Genomic DNA, 19,270 nt, shown 5'->3' on the forward strand with positions numbered 1-19,270 from the left:
GAGCAGCAGGCACACAGAGGGCTACAAAAGCTCCACATGTTCTAGTCCTTTTCTTCTTTGGATCCATACATCCAAGAAGTTCAAAGCTGTTCAGCAACACCTAGTGCAACACATTAGAAGCACATCCACCCTCTGGTATTTCCACAGCAACCGCAGAACAACATGATGTTCTCAGTTATTCTATGGCTTTTCAAATGCAAAAGCTCAAATGTTATTTTTAAAAAGTGTGGTTTGTATTTCACACTGAATATCAGCACACTGCACGAATGTAGCAGATAAAAACAAAGGCAGTTTCCACAGATGGAAACAGATTTCAGCTGAGTATGACATCATTTACTTTATATTACTAGTAGATACATAGATAATCCTGCTTACCGATGTAATTTCACTGCCAGTTGTAAGCCCAGCTATTTCAGGTTTTCAGACAGACTCAACAGCTACCATAGCAATCCATTTTTGGTACAGCCACCTCCTCTACAGACAGTTTGCTCACGTAAAGAGAAATGTTTCTCAAGTACATTAGGAGATTAAAATAAAATTACAAAGAAAAAAGTATCAAAGAGCCTTTAAATCTGGATCAAACAATGAATTTGTATATCCATATGGCTGTATTTTTTAAAAACCCAACCTACTTCCTATATTATCACAATCTATGGTCTTACAGTTTTATTAGCTTCCAAGTGAATAAATGTTTGAAAGCTTTATTTATGAAGCAAAGCAAACGAGTTTGCATCTGACTGATAACTGAAAGATCAGTCATCTGTACACATGTTGCTCTGGCACTGAGCATGTTTGACCTGGATAGTAAACAACTCTGAAGCCACAGTTTCAGAAAAAAATATTAAAAATGAAAGAAACTAAGACTCAAATAAAAGCCACTATGCCACTCAAAAGTACTACTTTTATCCACACTCCTCAAACACTAAGCCATTAACAACAATGCATTTAAGGGTTCAGCCTGGTCATATTGCCAAGCTATTGCCCAAAGCATGGAATAGTACTTGGCACTTGATTATTTTGTTCTTCCAAGATGCAAAAAGGGAACACTCTCTGTTCCTTACCTAGCAATTAAAGCAATCTAGGAAACTCTTTGAGTATGAGATGCTTTGGAGACAGCAGCATACACTAAATTCCCTTTCCTTAAAAATTTTGTAATAGAGATGACCCCCATTTGTCCACTCACTTTAAGGCTGAGGATCTCCACAGACTGATGCAGAGCCAGACACTGTGTGCATCTACAGTAGGAATATGTGCCTACAGCCTTGAGTGGCAGGCTGGAGAATAAAAGAATCTTCCATGCCTCCACAGAACCACAGACCTGAATATAAAGGCCTGATATGTTGCCTTGCTTTGCTGATCATGCTCAGGTTCCCCTTCTCAATACTAAGTGTTTCCCAGTGACATTAGGAGCAGCTTCCACCCCTGTCATAAACATTCACAAGTTTTTTCTAAGAGCTGGTCAGACAACATGGAAATACCAGAAGTAATGTAGGTGACACTGTACTATCTATGCAGAAACTAGATCTGGTGGTGGTAATACAATTTTACTTCTAGATGAACTATAATTACTATTCCTCATATGGTTAACAAGTTTAGCCTAAGCAAGATTTCATTTCAAAGGAAGTTTGCTAATGAAAACTAAATAGCAGAATAAAAATCTAAAGAACAATGCATGAATCTTTGGCTGGCTGTTCTTGGCTGTAAAAAAGGCAAACAGAGCCATATCCCTTAACAATGGGATTTCAGTCAGCACACAATGGAAAAGCAGAAGCATTCTTGCTTAGACTGTATACAGCCCTTATAATTCCAAGGCACTCCCATCAAAGATCAGCAGTTTGGATTTCTCTCTCTTTCCCTTTTTTTTTGGCTACCAAGTGATGAGGCCACAGTTACAGAGTAAATTCTAGCTGCTATGCACCTCTGTGACACTCTCAAGTTCGAAATAAGGCATAAAGAGTATATGGAAGAATCCTATTCAGGAGAAAAAGCAAGAAACCCTGCATGTGTTGGGTTGACCCAGGCTGGACACCAGGTGCCCACCAAAGCCATTCTGTCAGTCCCCTCCTCAGCTGGGCAGGGGAAAGAAAATGCAGCAAAAAGCTCAAAGGCTGTTGGTGAGAGATAAGGACAGAGATCATTTACCAGTTACTGTCATGGGCAATTAACCAACTCGGTTTGGCTAATTTGATTGTTAATCTATTACCAATCAAATCAGAGTAGGATAATGAGAAAGACTAAAACCTTGACACACAAACCCAATGCACTGCCAAAAAAGCAAGATTCTCAAGTCATACCTTATCCCTGCCCCTGAGTGTTACAGCTAGGTAGTGATTTCTAGACTAAGCCAGCTACCAGCTATGGTTCACATGTCCACACAAACAAAAGCTTGCCCCGGCATTTTTGTCCTGAATGTTTTTGAAAAGCACTACACTAAACAAAGTCCTTCTGTCCAGCACCTGACAGAATTTAGTTCCATTTTGCTATTCAGATACACAATACTACCCACACAATCTACAGTAAAACACTACATATTCAAGTAACTATGAAAACTACACTTTGACCAAAATGCTAGTCTTCTACAGGGACAGGGGAGCGTGATGATCGGCTCCTGAACCCCACATGAAATTGTATCCTACTTTTTCTTCCACCCCCCCTTCCTTGGGCAGAAGCAAGGAAAATCATGTGAATCCTATTAAAAGAACATGTCTACTAACAGTAGTGAACTTTAAATTTGGCAACTCCTTTAGCAGATTACAGTTACCAAAATGCAGGAATACAATCAGAAACAGGTCGGTTAAAACAGGTCTTCATAGCATTCTTATGACCAGAATAGAAAAGCCAGAGAAAAAAATGTCTTAACAATTAAAGAATATACCCAGAAGCACTGACAGATTGGAATAAAGCACATTCTTGAACAGAGCAAGGCAGCTATTAACTTTCCAACTTAGAAAGCTGGAATTCTCCAAAGCAACTGCCAGATTCTTCCAAAGCACAGCATAACCAATAGTAATGCAATTACTTGAGAAGTCAGAAACCACCCTAGCATTTTAAGAGGAAAAGTGACATCCCTACTGGCTCCTCCAAAATGTGGGACTTTTCTATGCCAGGAACTTTTATTTAATGGGTCCCAAGTATAACAATTGCAAGCAATCTGATGGGAGACAAGCCTTTCTTCCAATGCAGACCTCCAGGCTCCGTTACAAGTATCCTATCCACTCATGTTAATAGACTAATTGATCTACCCCAAATTAGGAAACCTGTTGCCAGGTAACTCTTGAAGTTGTCTCAACATGGAAATATCCCTGTCTGAACCTTGAAAGAAGCCTAAAAAGAGCACAACAACAACAACAACAACAAAAATAGAAAAAATTCTCTTCTGTAAGGGATGTTCTGCACTGGAATCTGTGTGCAAGTGCTGGTGTACTTATGGGCTCTAACAGCCCTCTCTCAGGGGCCTGTGGCAGTCTGGAACAAGGGACTGCTAAAAAACAACTCCCAAAGCAAAATCCAAGCTACCCTCTCTAATGAGTCACCCTGGAAATTCTTTCACATGGTAAAGCTGCATCAGTGTTTTAACACAGTTCTCCCAGTCACCCTCCTCATGAGTTGACAGGGCATTATTGGTACACAAAACCTGTTCAACTCACCTCCTGTTCAAATCAACTCACATCCTGTTCACATATAGATCCTGAACAGTGCAGAAGTACTTGGGGAGAAGCTACTTGCATATCACTCTAATTAAAAAAATCTGCACCTGTGCCTGGAGACAGTGCCTAAAATTTGTGTCCACAACTAAGCAATTTTTCTTGTGCTGCTGGATAGCCTAGTCATACTTTAACAGAAGAGCATAAGTCTGGAGATACCATCACCATGTCATAAAAAAAAAACCAAAACAGAACAAAAAAACCAAAAAGCCCACCAGATAACAAATCCTGTTCAAAACACAGTCAAAAGGTCCAACGAGCCCAGTTGTATAGAAAAGTATAAAAAGCTAGTACTGGAAGGCAAATAGAAATTTTTATAAAACCCTTAGGCACTTCTCTTCATGACTGCCTATTCACCTCTTCCTTTTATGATAAATGTTTGACTTCTGCTGTAATAGCATCCTGCCCATCCCAGTACTCCTTCCTGTTTACAGTTCTTACAGAGCTCATCAGGTGGGCAGGGCACTCAGGTGAGCTCACACCTTCCAAGTACTCACACCGAGGAACGAGGAACGGAAACCAGACTATCTGTAACACTTCCTCACGACAAAGAGCAAACATTGAATGCCTTCAAATACAAAACAACCCTTATAAGAGAGCTTAAATCTCCCATTTATCTCTTATCTTCAACTCAAGAGCATAATTTCATCCCCGCTGGAGAAGTATTCATTTCCAAAGCTGCTCACACTTAAATCTCAAGTAAGTTATTTTCCTTCATATACCTGAAATCATCTCTGATTTCTCTGGTGCTAAGACTGCTTACCACTGGAAGCTAAGTATTTATGGCCCCATGTCAGCCAGCTGTGATATCAGGCAGGAGCACAACTGAACACTGAAAAATAGCCAACAGTTACTAAGAGTTGTAGATACTTCTCAGACAGCTCTTAAGACAACAGCTCTTAAGCCTTGCACATAACTTTGCTCAAATAAAAAGATGTGTCCTTGTACTGAACTGTGCTTTTCTTCAGCAAGGACTGACAGCTGGATTAAGGATGACAGAAGAAACAAATTGACTAATTTGCTATTTTTTTAAAAAGTCAAACCAAGCCTGGTTTTCAGGATATTTTCTATTTCCATTTAGCACATGCATGAATAAGTTTATTTCATAAAGCAGGTGAGCAAGATACAATTAAGACTACAATTTTTTCTACATTCATGTTCAAAGAAACTGTCACATAAAGAGTTTACATAGTAAAGGTAATTGACAGATGACAGAGAAACACATTTAGGAGCTCCCTTGCCTTGGAAAAATTCTTTACACTTACTGTTCTTGGAGGTATTACAACCTACACATGCAGTTTTCATGAGCTACATGATCCTCTCCATTTAGGACACTTCTGAGTGCTCCTAAAACACATGGGTAATTTAATGCAGATAATGTTTTGAACAAGATTAAGAGGAATATTACATATCTAGAATAAGGTGTTTCATTTTGTTACGAGGTTTAAAGTTATATATACACTTGTTAGTCTCTTGGCTTCCATAAATTTAAGCAAAAAATTACCAGGTCTCTTACTTATACTACTTGTTGTGCCTAGTGTCTTCAAAATTATGTTGGAAGCTTCTACAGATTTTCAGGTCCTTGATTTCTGTGTAAGAACATGATATTCTTCATATCAAGGATACTTAAGAATCCAGAAGACACCTTTAAACACCTTCCATTGCAGCAATTGTTCATTACAGTAACTTCAGCTAACTTGTGTCAAGTCAGCAGCCACTTCTTTTCAAAGGTTTCTCTGCTCTGTGACACAGCAAGTTTTGAAACAAAGAAAATTAGATGGACGTTTGGAGTACCAAAGCTAGCATAAAGAAAACAAAGCAAAGACTCATCTTGGTACTGCCAAGTCCTGCACATTTTTAAACATGTTTAACAGTCATAACACTTCAGCTCTTGGAAGTCTCAGATCTCAGTTCTGGTGAAATTAACAGGTAACAATCAGATTTGCACATAAAGATGGTATTTTATCCAGCCCCAAATTGGAACAGAAGCAGTAATGCAGCATAGCTGAAAAGCAGCAATAGTAATTGACAGAAGTTCAGCAGGTGACAGAAAACTAAAAGAAACTTTGCCAAAAATACATGAACACCACATCCCTAGAATAAAAGTCAAAAAAAGCCCAGCAGAATACATTCTCACTAGAGCAACTGTACTTAATGTTTAAAGCAGCCTCACTCATTTAATGCATGCAAGTCCCAAGACAAGAAAACTCAAGTGTTTCTAGTGGCAGTAACCTCCTCCACTACTGGGGGGGGGGGGGGGGAAGGCGATAAAATTGGTTGCCTGAAAAGATCCAAGGCCAGCTTTTGATTTACTGAAGTTAATTTGGGCATATTTACCCTGAGTTATATCACCTTCAATCAAGCTATAGAAGTCACAATGGGAAGCCCATGTATAATGACACGCTATCAACATAAGTCTCAACTACAGGAGATGGGGACAAATATTCTTTGCAATAACTTGTTTAAGCATATTTCCTCTATTGTCTCAGCAGCTGCTAAAGGAGAAAGTTTCGGGATGTACTCAATGCTTGAACTGTAGGTTCAGCAATCTAGTACTTTAATATTATTTTCAGTATTAGAGGAAACCCAGTTTAGATTCTCTCAAGACTCTGAAGTCATGCCCATTCTGAACTATTTTTCAAATCTAAAGCTTTATTCAGCTTTAACAAGTGGCTTCAAAGCTAGCTACCCCCACTGGAGTTCTTCCAGGCTTGACCATCACTTATGGCCTAGGCTCTTCCCTCCAACACCTCCAAATGTCACAGTCAAAAAATGGATTTCCACTTGGATTCTTACCTTTTCAACTTGGGATTTCACCCTACATCAAGTCTGCTAGAGACTTGAGCTAATTTCACAATTTACAATCCACAATCATTGTTTGCTGCTCTAAGAGTATTTTGAAGACTTAATCAACGGCAAAGTAACTGGCTATAGGAAGCTAACATAGAAGTGGTCCCAAAAAAAATTGCTTCTCCCTATTCCAAGGGAAACCACATTTTATTTTGAGCTGTCTGTTAGTCTGAGGCAAACCTCACTGCGTGTAACCACCCATTCATATGGGTTGCATTTTTAGAAAGTGTCCACACTGCTATAGGTCACACTGCGTGGAATATCAATCTGTCTAGGTGGCTCCAGAAAGGAAAGTGAAGCTCATAACTCAAAAGCTCAGAAAGGTCCTACTTAATCATTATACATTCCTGAACCCAAGGGTGTCATCAGAGACCAGCCTCAATGTCCTACCTCTCCCAAAAAAATGCTACAAAAATACCACAATCTGAGCAAAGTGGTAAGTGGAACCATGTAACACCAACTCTAAAAGCAAGCACGTCTTATCTCTACCCCAGACAGCTTGTGGTTTTTCTTTTAATCATCTAAAACTACAGACATTTTAATTTTTTGCCCTAAGGTCTTTGATTTTTCAAACAATTCTGTTCATCTTATAACCCAGAAATGTACTTCTGAAGCCTCTTAGAGCATTCAAAAAACAAACCTTTCCATTGTGTACAGGAAAAGGTTTTTACAAACTTGTATTTCGCAGATGTTGTTGAGGCAGCACCTGGATTTGCCATTCCCAAGAACACATGTTTCCTCAATTATAGCTGGTATATAGAGAACTCTGAAGATTCTGTTAGACAGCAAATTAAGACTGACAAGCAATATCTCTACCAGCTTATTCATGCACTTCTATTAGTAACTTAACCTAAGTGTCAAAAATACAATGTTAAAAAGATATCTTAATTTCCTCCCTTCAGAACCCGAATAATTTATGGGTTTTTCTTTAGAGACTTATGCATTAATTAGTTTGAAGGTTAGGTTTTGCTCTCAAAAACAAATACAGCACACTAAGCTGGTTAACCAAAAAAAAAATTTTTTACAGAAAATTCTATTAACACAAGTATGTTTCACTGGTTATATATAAATGGGCTAAGAAACTAGAAGATACAAAAGAAATGTGTACCTCTTCAGAAATGTTATTTTCCAAATGCAAATGTAAGATAATTTACCCATTTCACATTATCCTCTTTGTACAAATGTAAATTTCATTTTGTCTCAACCATTCAAGAAAAACTACCCCTCAAAGTTCTAAAAGTAGAACAGTAAAACCAACACTGCTTACACTGCAACTACAGCAAACTAATGACTGCCAAAGCAGTCATGCAAAACATATATTTTATGTTTCTGTGGATATATTGTCTTCCAAGTGAACCATAAGCTTTTCACTGCTGAAAATTTTGAATAGGTCAGCTTCTAAAACATTCTAATACTAAATACACTTCAACTGAGTAATCCTAGATGTGCCTTTATACATAAAGGAAATTATGTTCCTAATCTGGAACAACAACAACAACAACGACAGATTAGAAGACAGAAGTGAATAATGACAGCACAAATCCAAATAATAATTCTTTGGGGTTTTTATATTAGTTCAAGGTAATGTTACCATACTGTAAAAACTAATCAGGATATCTTTAAACTGGTGACCATCTTCCTTCCTCACTCTCCTTTTCACAGTTTTGATCAATGAAGTTATTAAACAGGGTGGGGGGAGGAAATAACAAAACTAGACAGTGTAGGAAGGCAGAAGCACAAACTCTTTTCTGGTTTTTCTGTTCGAGCACTGAAGTTCCAACAGCTTCAACACTAGAAAGTACAGCATTATGCCAGGTTTCACACATCACAAAAAATTCCGCTTGGGAAATCCTTGCACTTAAAGCCAGGTTGCAGGCTTTTGAAATAAATTGCATTTGGTTTTCAACATCAAACACAAGTTCCAACTGTCTTTGGGATGAATGAGCAATATTCCAAAGATGATAAACACAAGACAAACATTAATCTAGTTAAATCCACCTCCATGCTGATGCCTGCAGACTTCTAGGAAATACAAGAAATGCCCTATTACTTTGTCAGTGATAAATGAGCAGCAAAGCAACAGAGATGGCTAACAAGGAGCTCAATGCAGAGACAGCCTCTCTGGAGTGTTTGATTTCCCTCATATCTGAAACCATCTTGTCACATTACTTGTTCTGTTGCCACCAAGGCTGGTCATGTTTGAAGTCATACTGATCAGCAAAAAACCTGCAATCACCTTTCCTGCCTAGACTTTACACACCTCCTCTCATTTGTCCTGTAGTAAATTGTTATGATCTAGTCTGGCAGATCTTGACAACAGAGGGATTACACTGTTGACAGATGTAACATTTTCTTCTGTAAAAACCTACTACTTTCACAGGTTTCAAAATTTTGGAATTTCAAAAGCAGAATAAAAAGGACCAAAATGTTCAGAGAAAGCTCCTTTACACATGGAACACTGGAACAGAGGACTTTGCCAGACACGTTTTTACACATATTTTGAAGATAATTTCTATCAAATATAAAAAAATTCTATCAAATATGAATATATTTCTATAAAAGATAAAATTATTGCGCAAAAGTAACTTTAAAAAAATAAAAATCAAAATTTGGCTCAGGATCTTCCTCAGCCTTAAACAAGCATTTCAGGAGTTGCCTCTATGAACAAACCCAGGAAAGACAAGCCATTCTGTCCTGGCTGCAGAAATGCTCAATTTCTGTGTTTGCTCAAAGCAGACATCAGTTCATGGAACATTGCAAGGGTGGAGGCTGTTTGTTTTAATTAGAAACATCCTTTTGCGCCAGATCATGCAGTTCTTGGTATTTCTTTATCTATAACGCATAGAACACACATGTGGGTTTTAGCACATTTTGTAACACAGTACATGCCAAGACCATTAAGTAAGAATGTCATAGTCCACAGGACACCTCTAGATGTGCTCCATCTGTTTTGAACAAGCTTCAAGCCACCCCCCTGCCATAGGCTGGGCACACTGACCACGCAGTGCTCTGCACGTACACATCCTATAAACATGGGAGAGAAAAGAGCAGCTAGGCTGCAGAGAAAATTCTGATCTAAGGCAAGGTGTGCCAGACAAGTAGTAGGGACACTTCTTGCAAGTTGTCAGAGATAGTAATTTTGCATTGTACTAACTCAAGAGGTGTTACAAGTGACATACGACTGAGCAGAAATTAGGATTGCCACACAGAGAAACCGAACTGTTGGAGAGGAGTGCTCTGGTGATTTCATTGTTCAATTTTGTAAATTATTTTAAACCTTCACACAGTCAGGACAATCACTTAATCCCTAGACTTACATATGCTTACAGATTTCAACCCATGAAACTGAAAAGCCTTTAAAAAATCTGACACCTTGTTTGATTAGAACAGCTGCACTGTTATTACTGGAACCAGATTCACAAGAAGGAATAAGCAGCAATGTGAAAGCGAAGACTGTAGTTTCAGAGCACACTTTAACCGTACCCCAAAGCCTACAATAATGCTGGTTTTGTTCTGCAATTTTTCATTCACAACACAGCACTTACCTAGCAACTACACAACAGCAGCATGAGCTGATGCAGTTCCTTGCAACTAACAAAAGATTAACTTCTATCAATGCTAGTTTTCATTCTAGTTGACAAAACAACCAGACTTACACAGTGGTCACAGAGTGATGTTTGGATCCTGTGGAAAGTGAGGAGAAGGTGAAGGGCAGGATGGCCCCTCCCAGCAAAAAGACAGCGAGATCTATTTAAGCATAGCATGAAATGCCATGGATAACTGATACATGGTCACTGATTCATTCCAGATCTGTGATGAGACAGACATTGCAGCACATCTTACCCACTCACACAATGACAGCAACTCCTTTTCCCCCACAGCTGCAGTGGCAATTTATAGGCCTTTCAACTCAAGAATACCATCAGAAATTCAGCATCCAACAGCAGTCAACACCCTTCATACTTCAGCTGCAACCATTGTGCCAGAGAGCAGGCTACAAACAGTCAAAGTAACTCGCCCACAAATGGCTCTTCTGACTTGAAGATTAGGCTATTAAGCTATAGCTATTCCTTCCACACACACGGTGTTACTGTTACTTGATTCCATCCAATGAGCTGTGATCGCTTCAAGACACGTTTGAGAGCATGTTGATTAGCAAACAAGAGGGTAAATATTCTGTAGTTTATGCTTTTAATTTAAAAAAATGTATTCCAAGAACAAGACACAATCTAGGTTAACAGTCAAAGCATACAGAGTTACATAAAACACCACCTGCATGCAAAGCCTGGTATTCCTGACAATAATCCAATCAACACAGAAGCTATGGCTTCAGCCACCCATTCTCAGCTATGTGGTAATTCTAGGGGCAGCTGGACATCTGGAAATGTCAAACAACAGAAGCATTAAAAGCAGAGTAAGATAATGCCTTGGAAACTACCATTAGAGAAACAGCTCCAATCTGTAAAGCAGCAAAGGCTGAGAGAGACTAACACTACTACCTCGCTTCAGGTCACCACCCATGTCCCCCAGACAGTCTTTGTCCTGCTTAAATTATTTAGTTATAATCTAATATCAGAACTGAGGAATATTTGCAAGGCTCTAAATCTGAGGTGGGGAAGACAGACACTATAAATACAAGCAAACAGAAAGCTAACTACTGGTACCCAAGACAAATACATCCCTTCTGTGGAGCACTGCAACCTTCCCTTCCAACATTCATGGAGGCTGACCTATTTAACTGGAAATAAACCATGTACTTCAACATGAAGGGAGAGAGTGTGTTGGAAAGCAACACAGATGGGGGAACTTTCATTTTCAAGTGAGGAGGGAAAAAAGTTAACAGATTACAGCAGACAGTCTGCTTTAACAGATTGCAAGAACAAAATGGCCATCTACTTTGTATTTAGGATGCTTTCACATCTTTGCTTGGCACAAGAGCATGGTCTGATCTCATCCATACCAGGCTGTGACTGACGAGTATTAAGTGTGTTTACTATTAAATACTGTCTCAGCAACTGATTTGTACACACTCACTCAGATCTTAGAAATGAGAAGAATGAGCAATCCAAGTGGACTAAAAGTCAGGCACAAGCTCTATTCGAAGTTAACAAGATGGGAAATAACAAATTTAAAAAATATTATTTCCATCATTAAAGACTAAGAACAAGATGAGGCACCCTGAAAAGTTTTTTGCGACACTGAATGAAATAATTTACCTTCCTGTTGGTTTTGTTAAGTGAAAAAAAGGAAAACTCCTGCAGTGAACATTCCAAAAATTGTTGCAACAGCCAGTGTGTTTTACAAATAATAATGAGCTATACTTACTACAACAGCACTCAGTCAACACAGAATTTAAAAACTCAAAGATGTTTTAATTATGCACTTTAAATCTTCTGCTTTTTGACATAAGATATGCAATTAGTACAAGGTATTTCACAAGTTTAAATACTTAAGAATAATAGCATTGATAAAGTAAAGGGAAAAGATTTCATTAAAAAAAGTTGTGCTGAAGATTATTATGTGGAACAGTGAATTTCAACCACTCCCTGTTTTCTCCTGTTTTCTGTCCATGACTCCAAAAGACAATTTACACACAATTAAAAATTCAAATTCTCTACTAGCTCCATTCCCTAGTCCCTTAAAGCGTTAACCAAACTATTTTAGTGGAGTTAATGCATCCAAAATTGCAAAGTCTCAAACAGAATCAGAAGGCAGTTTGCTTGGGACACACGTGTCAGGACAAGCCCAGCACGTCAGAAGTCAGCAGAGGGCACTGCGACACACCTACAAATTAATACTTGGCTGCTCTTTTGGCCCTCAAACACAGGAGGTCAGGTAGGAGTGGAGAACTCTGCCACAGACAGAAAAACTGCTGCTTCTCTCCATCACCAGTCAAGATGACAGGTATTTTTGATGGCTGCACACACAGAACAGGGCTTCATGGGCCTGCTGTGGAAATAAGCATCAGGAAGTCACCATCCCAGAATGAAAATGCTACATAAGAAAGAGGCTCAGGTCTTCACAGCTACTACCACATAGTATTTAAGAATCTGTTTCTTAGGGCTTCTAAGGGAAAGTATACACCTTCCAAACTCCAAATACACAATTTAGAGATCCAAAGTCACTGAAATAGTTATATCTGAGAAGAGACCAGGAAGGAAAACAGCTCAAAAAAGGAAGATCAAATGGACACTGAGAAAACAGGACAAGAAGGATGTAATAATTGATAAAAGATTCGTGTTAATCATAAAAGTAGTGGGGTATGTATAAACCAGAATAGTTAGGTCTGAAATGAAGCATGGACATAAGATAGAGAAAAATATATATGACTAAATCATTCTGTTTAAATCCCTGTTATGAATATTGTGTTTTTAGTAAATTGTATTTGATACCAGTTTGTAAAACAGGGGGTTTCCCATGGCCTGAAAGATTTTGCAATACCAGATTTCCTGCCTTGGTGTAATCAATTGCAACCTGAAAGATTTCCTGCCTTGGTGTAATCAATTGCAACCTATCTGTTAAGACCAGATTCCCCACGTCTACTGTTCCTTATCTACCAAGACCACATGGCTGCTTGACAAACTGTCCGGAGACTACAAGGAAAACCATCCTATAAAAAGGAGCTGCAAACCAAGGAGCGTGGAGTGGGCGGTGACCCCTCAGGCTCCCCAGCGCTGCCTGCTCTGTCTATATCAAATAAAGCAATCTAAATTTTGCTGAATATCGAGACTTTGTTTCTCATTTATAACAAGGACATCCTCAAGACCATTGAAATTAAGACCTCTCATATCACATCTACTTCTGTGCTACTTCTCAGCTTCTGTTTCCACATGAATTTTTGAATTTTAAATAATAATCTCAAAGCTGTCCAAATTCGCATTGAGTACTTTCACTTACCTAAGAAACTGAACACTGCCAAACTATTTAAATACCACATCTATGAAACAAGGACACAAGAAGGTGGAATGGATTTATAAATAACATTGAGGACTCCCTTTTTAACAAAAATAATTAGGGCACACAGGTGAGTGACCAATGGTGACAAGGAAACCACACTACACAGAACTTCACAGTACATTATCCTTTATTGCCTTTTGCAATAAATCTGTGGAGAACAGTAGCTGTTCTCTTCATTCCCTTTGCTACTGGTTTAGGCTTAGAGAGGACTTTAACTTATCCATATACAACCCTTAGGAATTCAGGGGAAAGAAAACCAACTAACTACACAAGAATTCGGTCATCAGAAATTAAGGTGCTCAGCATTGCTGCCATTTCCCTTGAAACCAACACAGTCAAAGTAGTTAAAATAAGAATTCTCTGGCTGGTGCTCTTACATAACACAGAAACAGGCTGAGCAACTCCATCTAATGTACAGAAAGCAAGAGTATGCCTCTTGCCTATAGCACCACGTACAGCTTATGAGAAGACCACACTGACCAAGTGCACCAACAGCAATTCCTCCCACAGACTCTCTTCCAAACCTCGACTGTCTTTTGCCAATTCTGGAACATGATATTCTACTTTGCAAGTTGCAATTATGTGACAAGTCTCAGGAAGGGCAACGAGAGGGAAAAGGACTGCTACTTATCTAGGTGGTTGGACTGCAGCCGGAAAATATACGTGGCAGTAAGAGAAAGCTTCCTAACAAAATCCTCAGATGAAATTACACCAGACAGCTTAAGGGGGTTATCTGTCACCAACAAAACAGAAAAATCCTATTATACCCGGCTGTGGGTCACGCAGTCCTGCTACATACTTCATGCTAATTCAGATGTTTGTTGGACTGCTTTGTGAGCCGATTCACTTCATTTGTCGGGCAAAAACTCACACACAGCAAATCTCAGCTCAAGCACTGGGAATCCCAGAGTCACAGTGCTACACAGCAAAAGGCACGAGGAAGACTCTGCTGCCCAAATATTGCTCAACTTTAAGAGGGAATATTATTCAAATGAGCACAATAACTCATCGGTTTCAGGAAGGAACACTGCAATGCCTATAAAAAGAATCAGGTTGCACTGCAGTTTATTCTTTCTCAAAGAGAACTTATACAACACGATGCTTCTCACCTAGGAAAGTTTGCCTCTTTGGCTTTCAACAACTCAAGTTTATAAAAGTCCAGCACACAACACTACCAATCTACCTCTTGAGCTGATAACCTACACTCAGCATAGACCGCCATCTCAAACTCGCAAGCATTCTTCTTGTCCTCTCAACTCTGCTACAAGTTAAAAAGCAGAAGTTAGCAGGTTTTATAGCTTACTTCGGGTTTGGGTTGTAATTTGTGCGTGACAGGTACAAGCAGCCCGAGTTAGCTGGCTCCGCAAGCCCGGGAAACAAGCACTTGGAGCAAGAGACACACGGAGTAACCATAAGCCCGGCGCAGGTCTTGCGGGAGTTTTCGGGAGAGCAGGGACTCTTCGAGGCACGCAGACCCCCAAGGGGAGCGCAGAGCGCCCGGCTCAGGGGGCTGGGGGAAGGAGAAAAGGGACGCCACCCGCCACTCCCCGCCTGCCGCTCATCGGGATCACCCCCGGCCCGGGAAATAAGGCGCCTCCCGCAGCCCCAGCCTGGCACTCACACGACAGCGCGGGAGATCATCCAGGACACCATCGCGGCGGGGCAGGAGCGCTTCTCCTCAGCCGGTCGGGCCGCAATGGCCGCGGCCCCGCCCCGCCCCGCCCCGCCCCGCCCCGCCCCATTGGCTCAGCGGCTGCGCGCCTGCGCCGTGGGGCCGCTGCGGAGAGCCCGGCGGGCGTGAGGGAGGTTGGGGAGTGAGGGCCGGGGAAGGTGTCTGCTCCCGCCTCTTCACCCTGGACGTGTCTAAGCAGCAGTGGCGTCGACCCTAGACCCCCACACGGATACAGCCTTTGGAGATGAGCCGCAAGGCAGAGGAACAGATAGAAGTCGTTAAGATTACAGTAAGGCACCTTTCTCCCCTTCTCACCTCTAAGGCAGGGTGGATGCTCAGCCTTTACCTTGGTCTTTGCCGTGTGCTCCCCATGTTCTGTCAATGCTGCAGGATGTTTGGTAAGCCGAAACATCCGTGTCATATATTGAAGTCACCTCAGGCTGGCCTGCTGCCCCGGAGCGTGCTGGAGGGGTTAGATAAGGGTTCTGTACATCACCTAGGGACACCAGCTGGAGCACTGCCTTCTGAGCTGAGCGTGGGACCAGCCTGCTCCCTGGGCTCCTGCACCCCTCTGAAGCTTCTCCTCTATATTTGCTGACAAGCACTCAGACCCAAAGACAATTTAAGGTCATGTCCTTAGGTGGGCGAAAGGGATTACATGCAGTTAATCCAAAACTGCAAATGACCAGGAAGGATTAGTGCCTGTCTGCCTTGTTACTTTTGTTTCTTCCCCTGTACACCTTTTTACCAGCTGCTGCCCAAGGCCCGACAGCAAGCAAAACAGTCAACAGTGTAACCCACTCCGGGTACTCTTGCCAAGGTCGTGGTCTGGCAGGTTGAGACACGCAGGAGAAGCTGATTGCTCCCTGATACCTTTGTTAATCCATTGCAATCCATCTCTGCATATTAGTTTTACACTTCCTGCAGAACTGTTTGCACACATAAAAGGATGCTATTTTGCTGAAACTGGCTGCTTTATTGCTTCTCAGAAGACTAGGCTGTATGAAGTTCTGCCTAAGCCATTGCTGAAAACATTGCATTTTACTCTTTTGATTTCAGGAAATGGAACAGAGCAATATCCAAAATTGTGGATCTCAATGCTACTGAACATGCCGCACAGCAGCTAAGGTAGGGAAAGAGTAGATTACAGTTTCAGCACCATTCCTGCTGCCTCTCAGTGTCACATGCCAAAGTCAGTGTCACCACCTCTAAAATAAATTAGTTCTTTAATGTATTTTTGAGTGGGGATAATACAGTTTCTCTGCCTACCATATAGAAAGAAGAAAGCTTCATCTGTGTAAGCTTCTGTCTTACTCAGATGAGAGGTACCAGGTAAATAAATGCAGGATGGTTTCTGTTCCACAGGCAAGCACCAGAATTCCTGACCACTTACCTCCTACCACTAAAACCCAGCCATGGGCATCTTCACTCCCCTGCAGCCTTCAAATACACCACACACAGTCAAAAGGCTGAAAGGAGGGAAAGGAGGAGGGTACATAAAGAATTGTTGAACATTTAAACAATGACAGCGTTTGAAAACTGTTGTATACTGTAAAACTTGAAGCCTGAAATGAGAAAGTAGACAATGTAAAAAGAAATTATTTTTAACCATGCATAAATTCTTACAGATGATACTGCCCTTCTTGGGTATCTCCTCACACTGACCTTTGTAGGGGGTTACTGATGCAGGAAGAGGTAGAGAGGAATTTGTGAACAGTTTAAAGCATACCACTCATCCATCTTATTTTTGAAACAGGCCTAACCTGAGAGCATTCTTCCTTTCATTCACTGAAAGGAGAAATCCAAACCACGGCTTCTGTGCTCTTTGAATAACAAACCTCTCCAATGGTAGACTGTGCAGAAGAAATTAACATGGCCAAGTATTTGTAATACAAATTACCTGGCAGAGGTTGCATTTTAGGCTCCAGTTCTGTAAACTCCTGCTGCCTGCCTGGCGCTCCCCTGAAGTTCATAGCATTCCAGTCCATTTAGAGCAAATGAAAGAGGAGAGCCTTAATTCTTAGCATATGAAATTAAGTATACAATTCATTTCTTTACTGCAAGCAATTATGGTTGGTGCTAGCTCAGAGAACTATTCCAGGAGAAGACTTGATACTTTTTTTTTTACTGTCTGAGATAGTATATACAATAATTCCATAGCTGCATAATTTATTTTATATGGAATATGTTTATATGAAATAAAAAGTGTTTTTTTCTCTAAGAGACATTTATTTTTCTTGCATTTGTTACCATGGCAATACTGTCACTATTGAAAAGCTAAATTTACATTTAAAGAGACATTTTTTTAAAGGGTAAAGGGAGATGACTCCTGAGAGTAATTTATCTTGCTCAGAAGATTACACTTAATTTCACAGAATGTTTTGAGACTTAATATAGTGCAACAAGCTGGGTGGTGGTTGCTGGGTCCTCAGCAGACAGGCACAAGGATGCCCCATGAACTTCCCTGTATTCTAGTTCACACAGAATGCTAATTGGTGCTCCTGCATGGCAGAAATACAGGGAGCAGCATAGCAATTAAGTCTGTGCCATGTACTTACTCAAACTTGGCGTGTCTTACTTATATGTCTGTCTATTTCTGTGTAAGGAAGGGACTTACAGATATCTCTCAAGATATTTTTAACACCTCTTCCAAAAGCCACTTAATGTAGTTAAAAGTTGCTTTAAATAGTTTTAGCAGTGTTTGGAAAATAATTTGTAAAAGCTGCCTAACTTTGTCCGTATAATACAATGTGTGCATACAAACATCAATGTTTAGCTTTCACCTTTTTTAAAGGTAAACAAACACTTTAATTACATTGCAGCTGTGCAATCAGTCAATGAACAATATTTAGGAAGACACAAACTGTGTCTGTGACAGAGGAATTCAGTTCCCTGCATTACAAGGATATGCTCCCCAAAGACAGCACCACTTGCATCACATATGTTAAAAATCCACATAGGTTGATCACAGGGATGGGTTTTTCTTGACTTCACTCTTTTATATTCATCTATCCTAGATGAGTCTCAAATGTAGAATAATTTGGGAAAAAAAAATAGCCCTTTCTTTCAGTCCTGAATCATACCACATACATTTGTAATTTTGGGATCAGAACACAGAACAGATGATGCCAGTTTTCTGTTAAAACAGCAATACAGAATGGGTAGGATGACTCTTTCTTGGACTACTCTAAGATGATGTTATTACCATAACTGATTATTAATTAATATGGTTGAAATTTATGGTTTATACTACCTAAAACCATTTAGGTCTTCATTTAACTTTCCTATGCATGAAGCAACAGCAAAGGCAGGCTCTGATCTCTAGAAAAAAGGCCTTCTGCCCTAATGGGGTTTAATTTGAAAGCAAGTGTTGGGCAATCTATGGATGTTTTAAGAAATCAAAGGATCTGAAGCTTTTGAATGGCATTCTGGACATGTCACTTCTTGCTCACAGCTGTATTTCAGCCTCCCAGCACAGCATCTTGCTGAGGAACATGGCAAAGCCAGTTGGTGTCTAATACAGCTGTGTCTTAAGTTTTTTTTTTTTATTCCAGCACACAGACAGAATGCTAAGAGGCCACAAGTTTATTTCTTTCAGAAATGTTTGTGTGAAACTTATTAACATTCCAAATTAGGAATGTAAAACACACAACTTAATGAAAAAACAAAGTTTTCAAATTGATGGTGGTTTTTTTTCATTTGGCAGGTTTAACTACTTGTTCTCAGTTTTATTACAGTCTGACATTCCTTTTTAAGCTCTTGCTTCAATATGAATAAGTGAAAGCCTCAGGTTTTGAATAATTTCTTTTCCTCATGTTCACAGATATACCTGCAAATGCAAAAACCTGAAAACACAAACTGCAATATGATGTAAACTTCATGGTTTAGGACATTTCTTGACATCGGTTTTCTGATTTTCAGGGCCCTGACAATTCCAGTGAATACTGAATTTTAAGAAAAATGTAATTTGGAATCAAAAAGGCATCTAGCTAGAGTTGTAGGATGACTGCACTGTGTAGAGGGGAATCCTTGCAGGCAGAGAAGTTGGCAAATGCAACAGGCCCAGAGACTTTTCTTTCAAGACTGT

General features: G+C 40.1%; 1 protein-coding gene across 2 annotated transcripts in view; it reads right to left on the reverse strand.

Moving 5' to 3' along the window:
• The window catches only part of REEP3 (receptor accessory protein 3), a 41,461-nt gene extending 26,277 nt beyond the window's left edge, over positions 1–15,184 (reverse strand). For both annotated transcript variants that reach the window (XM_062496362.1, XM_062496361.1), the window contains exon 1: positions 15,133–15,184. In XM_062496362.1, the coding sequence (XP_062352346.1) occupies positions 15,133–15,164 (32 nt within the window). In that variant the 5' untranslated portion in view covers positions 15,165–15,184. The remainder of the gene's footprint in view (positions 1–15,132) is intronic.
• Positions 15,185–19,270: the final 4,086 nt, after the last annotated feature.

Source organism: Cinclus cinclus, chromosome 7 (genome assembly GCF_963662255.1).
Source record: "Cinclus cinclus chromosome 7, bCinCin1.1, whole genome shotgun sequence".
Taxonomy (NCBI): Eukaryota; Metazoa; Chordata; class Aves; order Passeriformes; family Cinclidae; genus Cinclus; species Cinclus cinclus.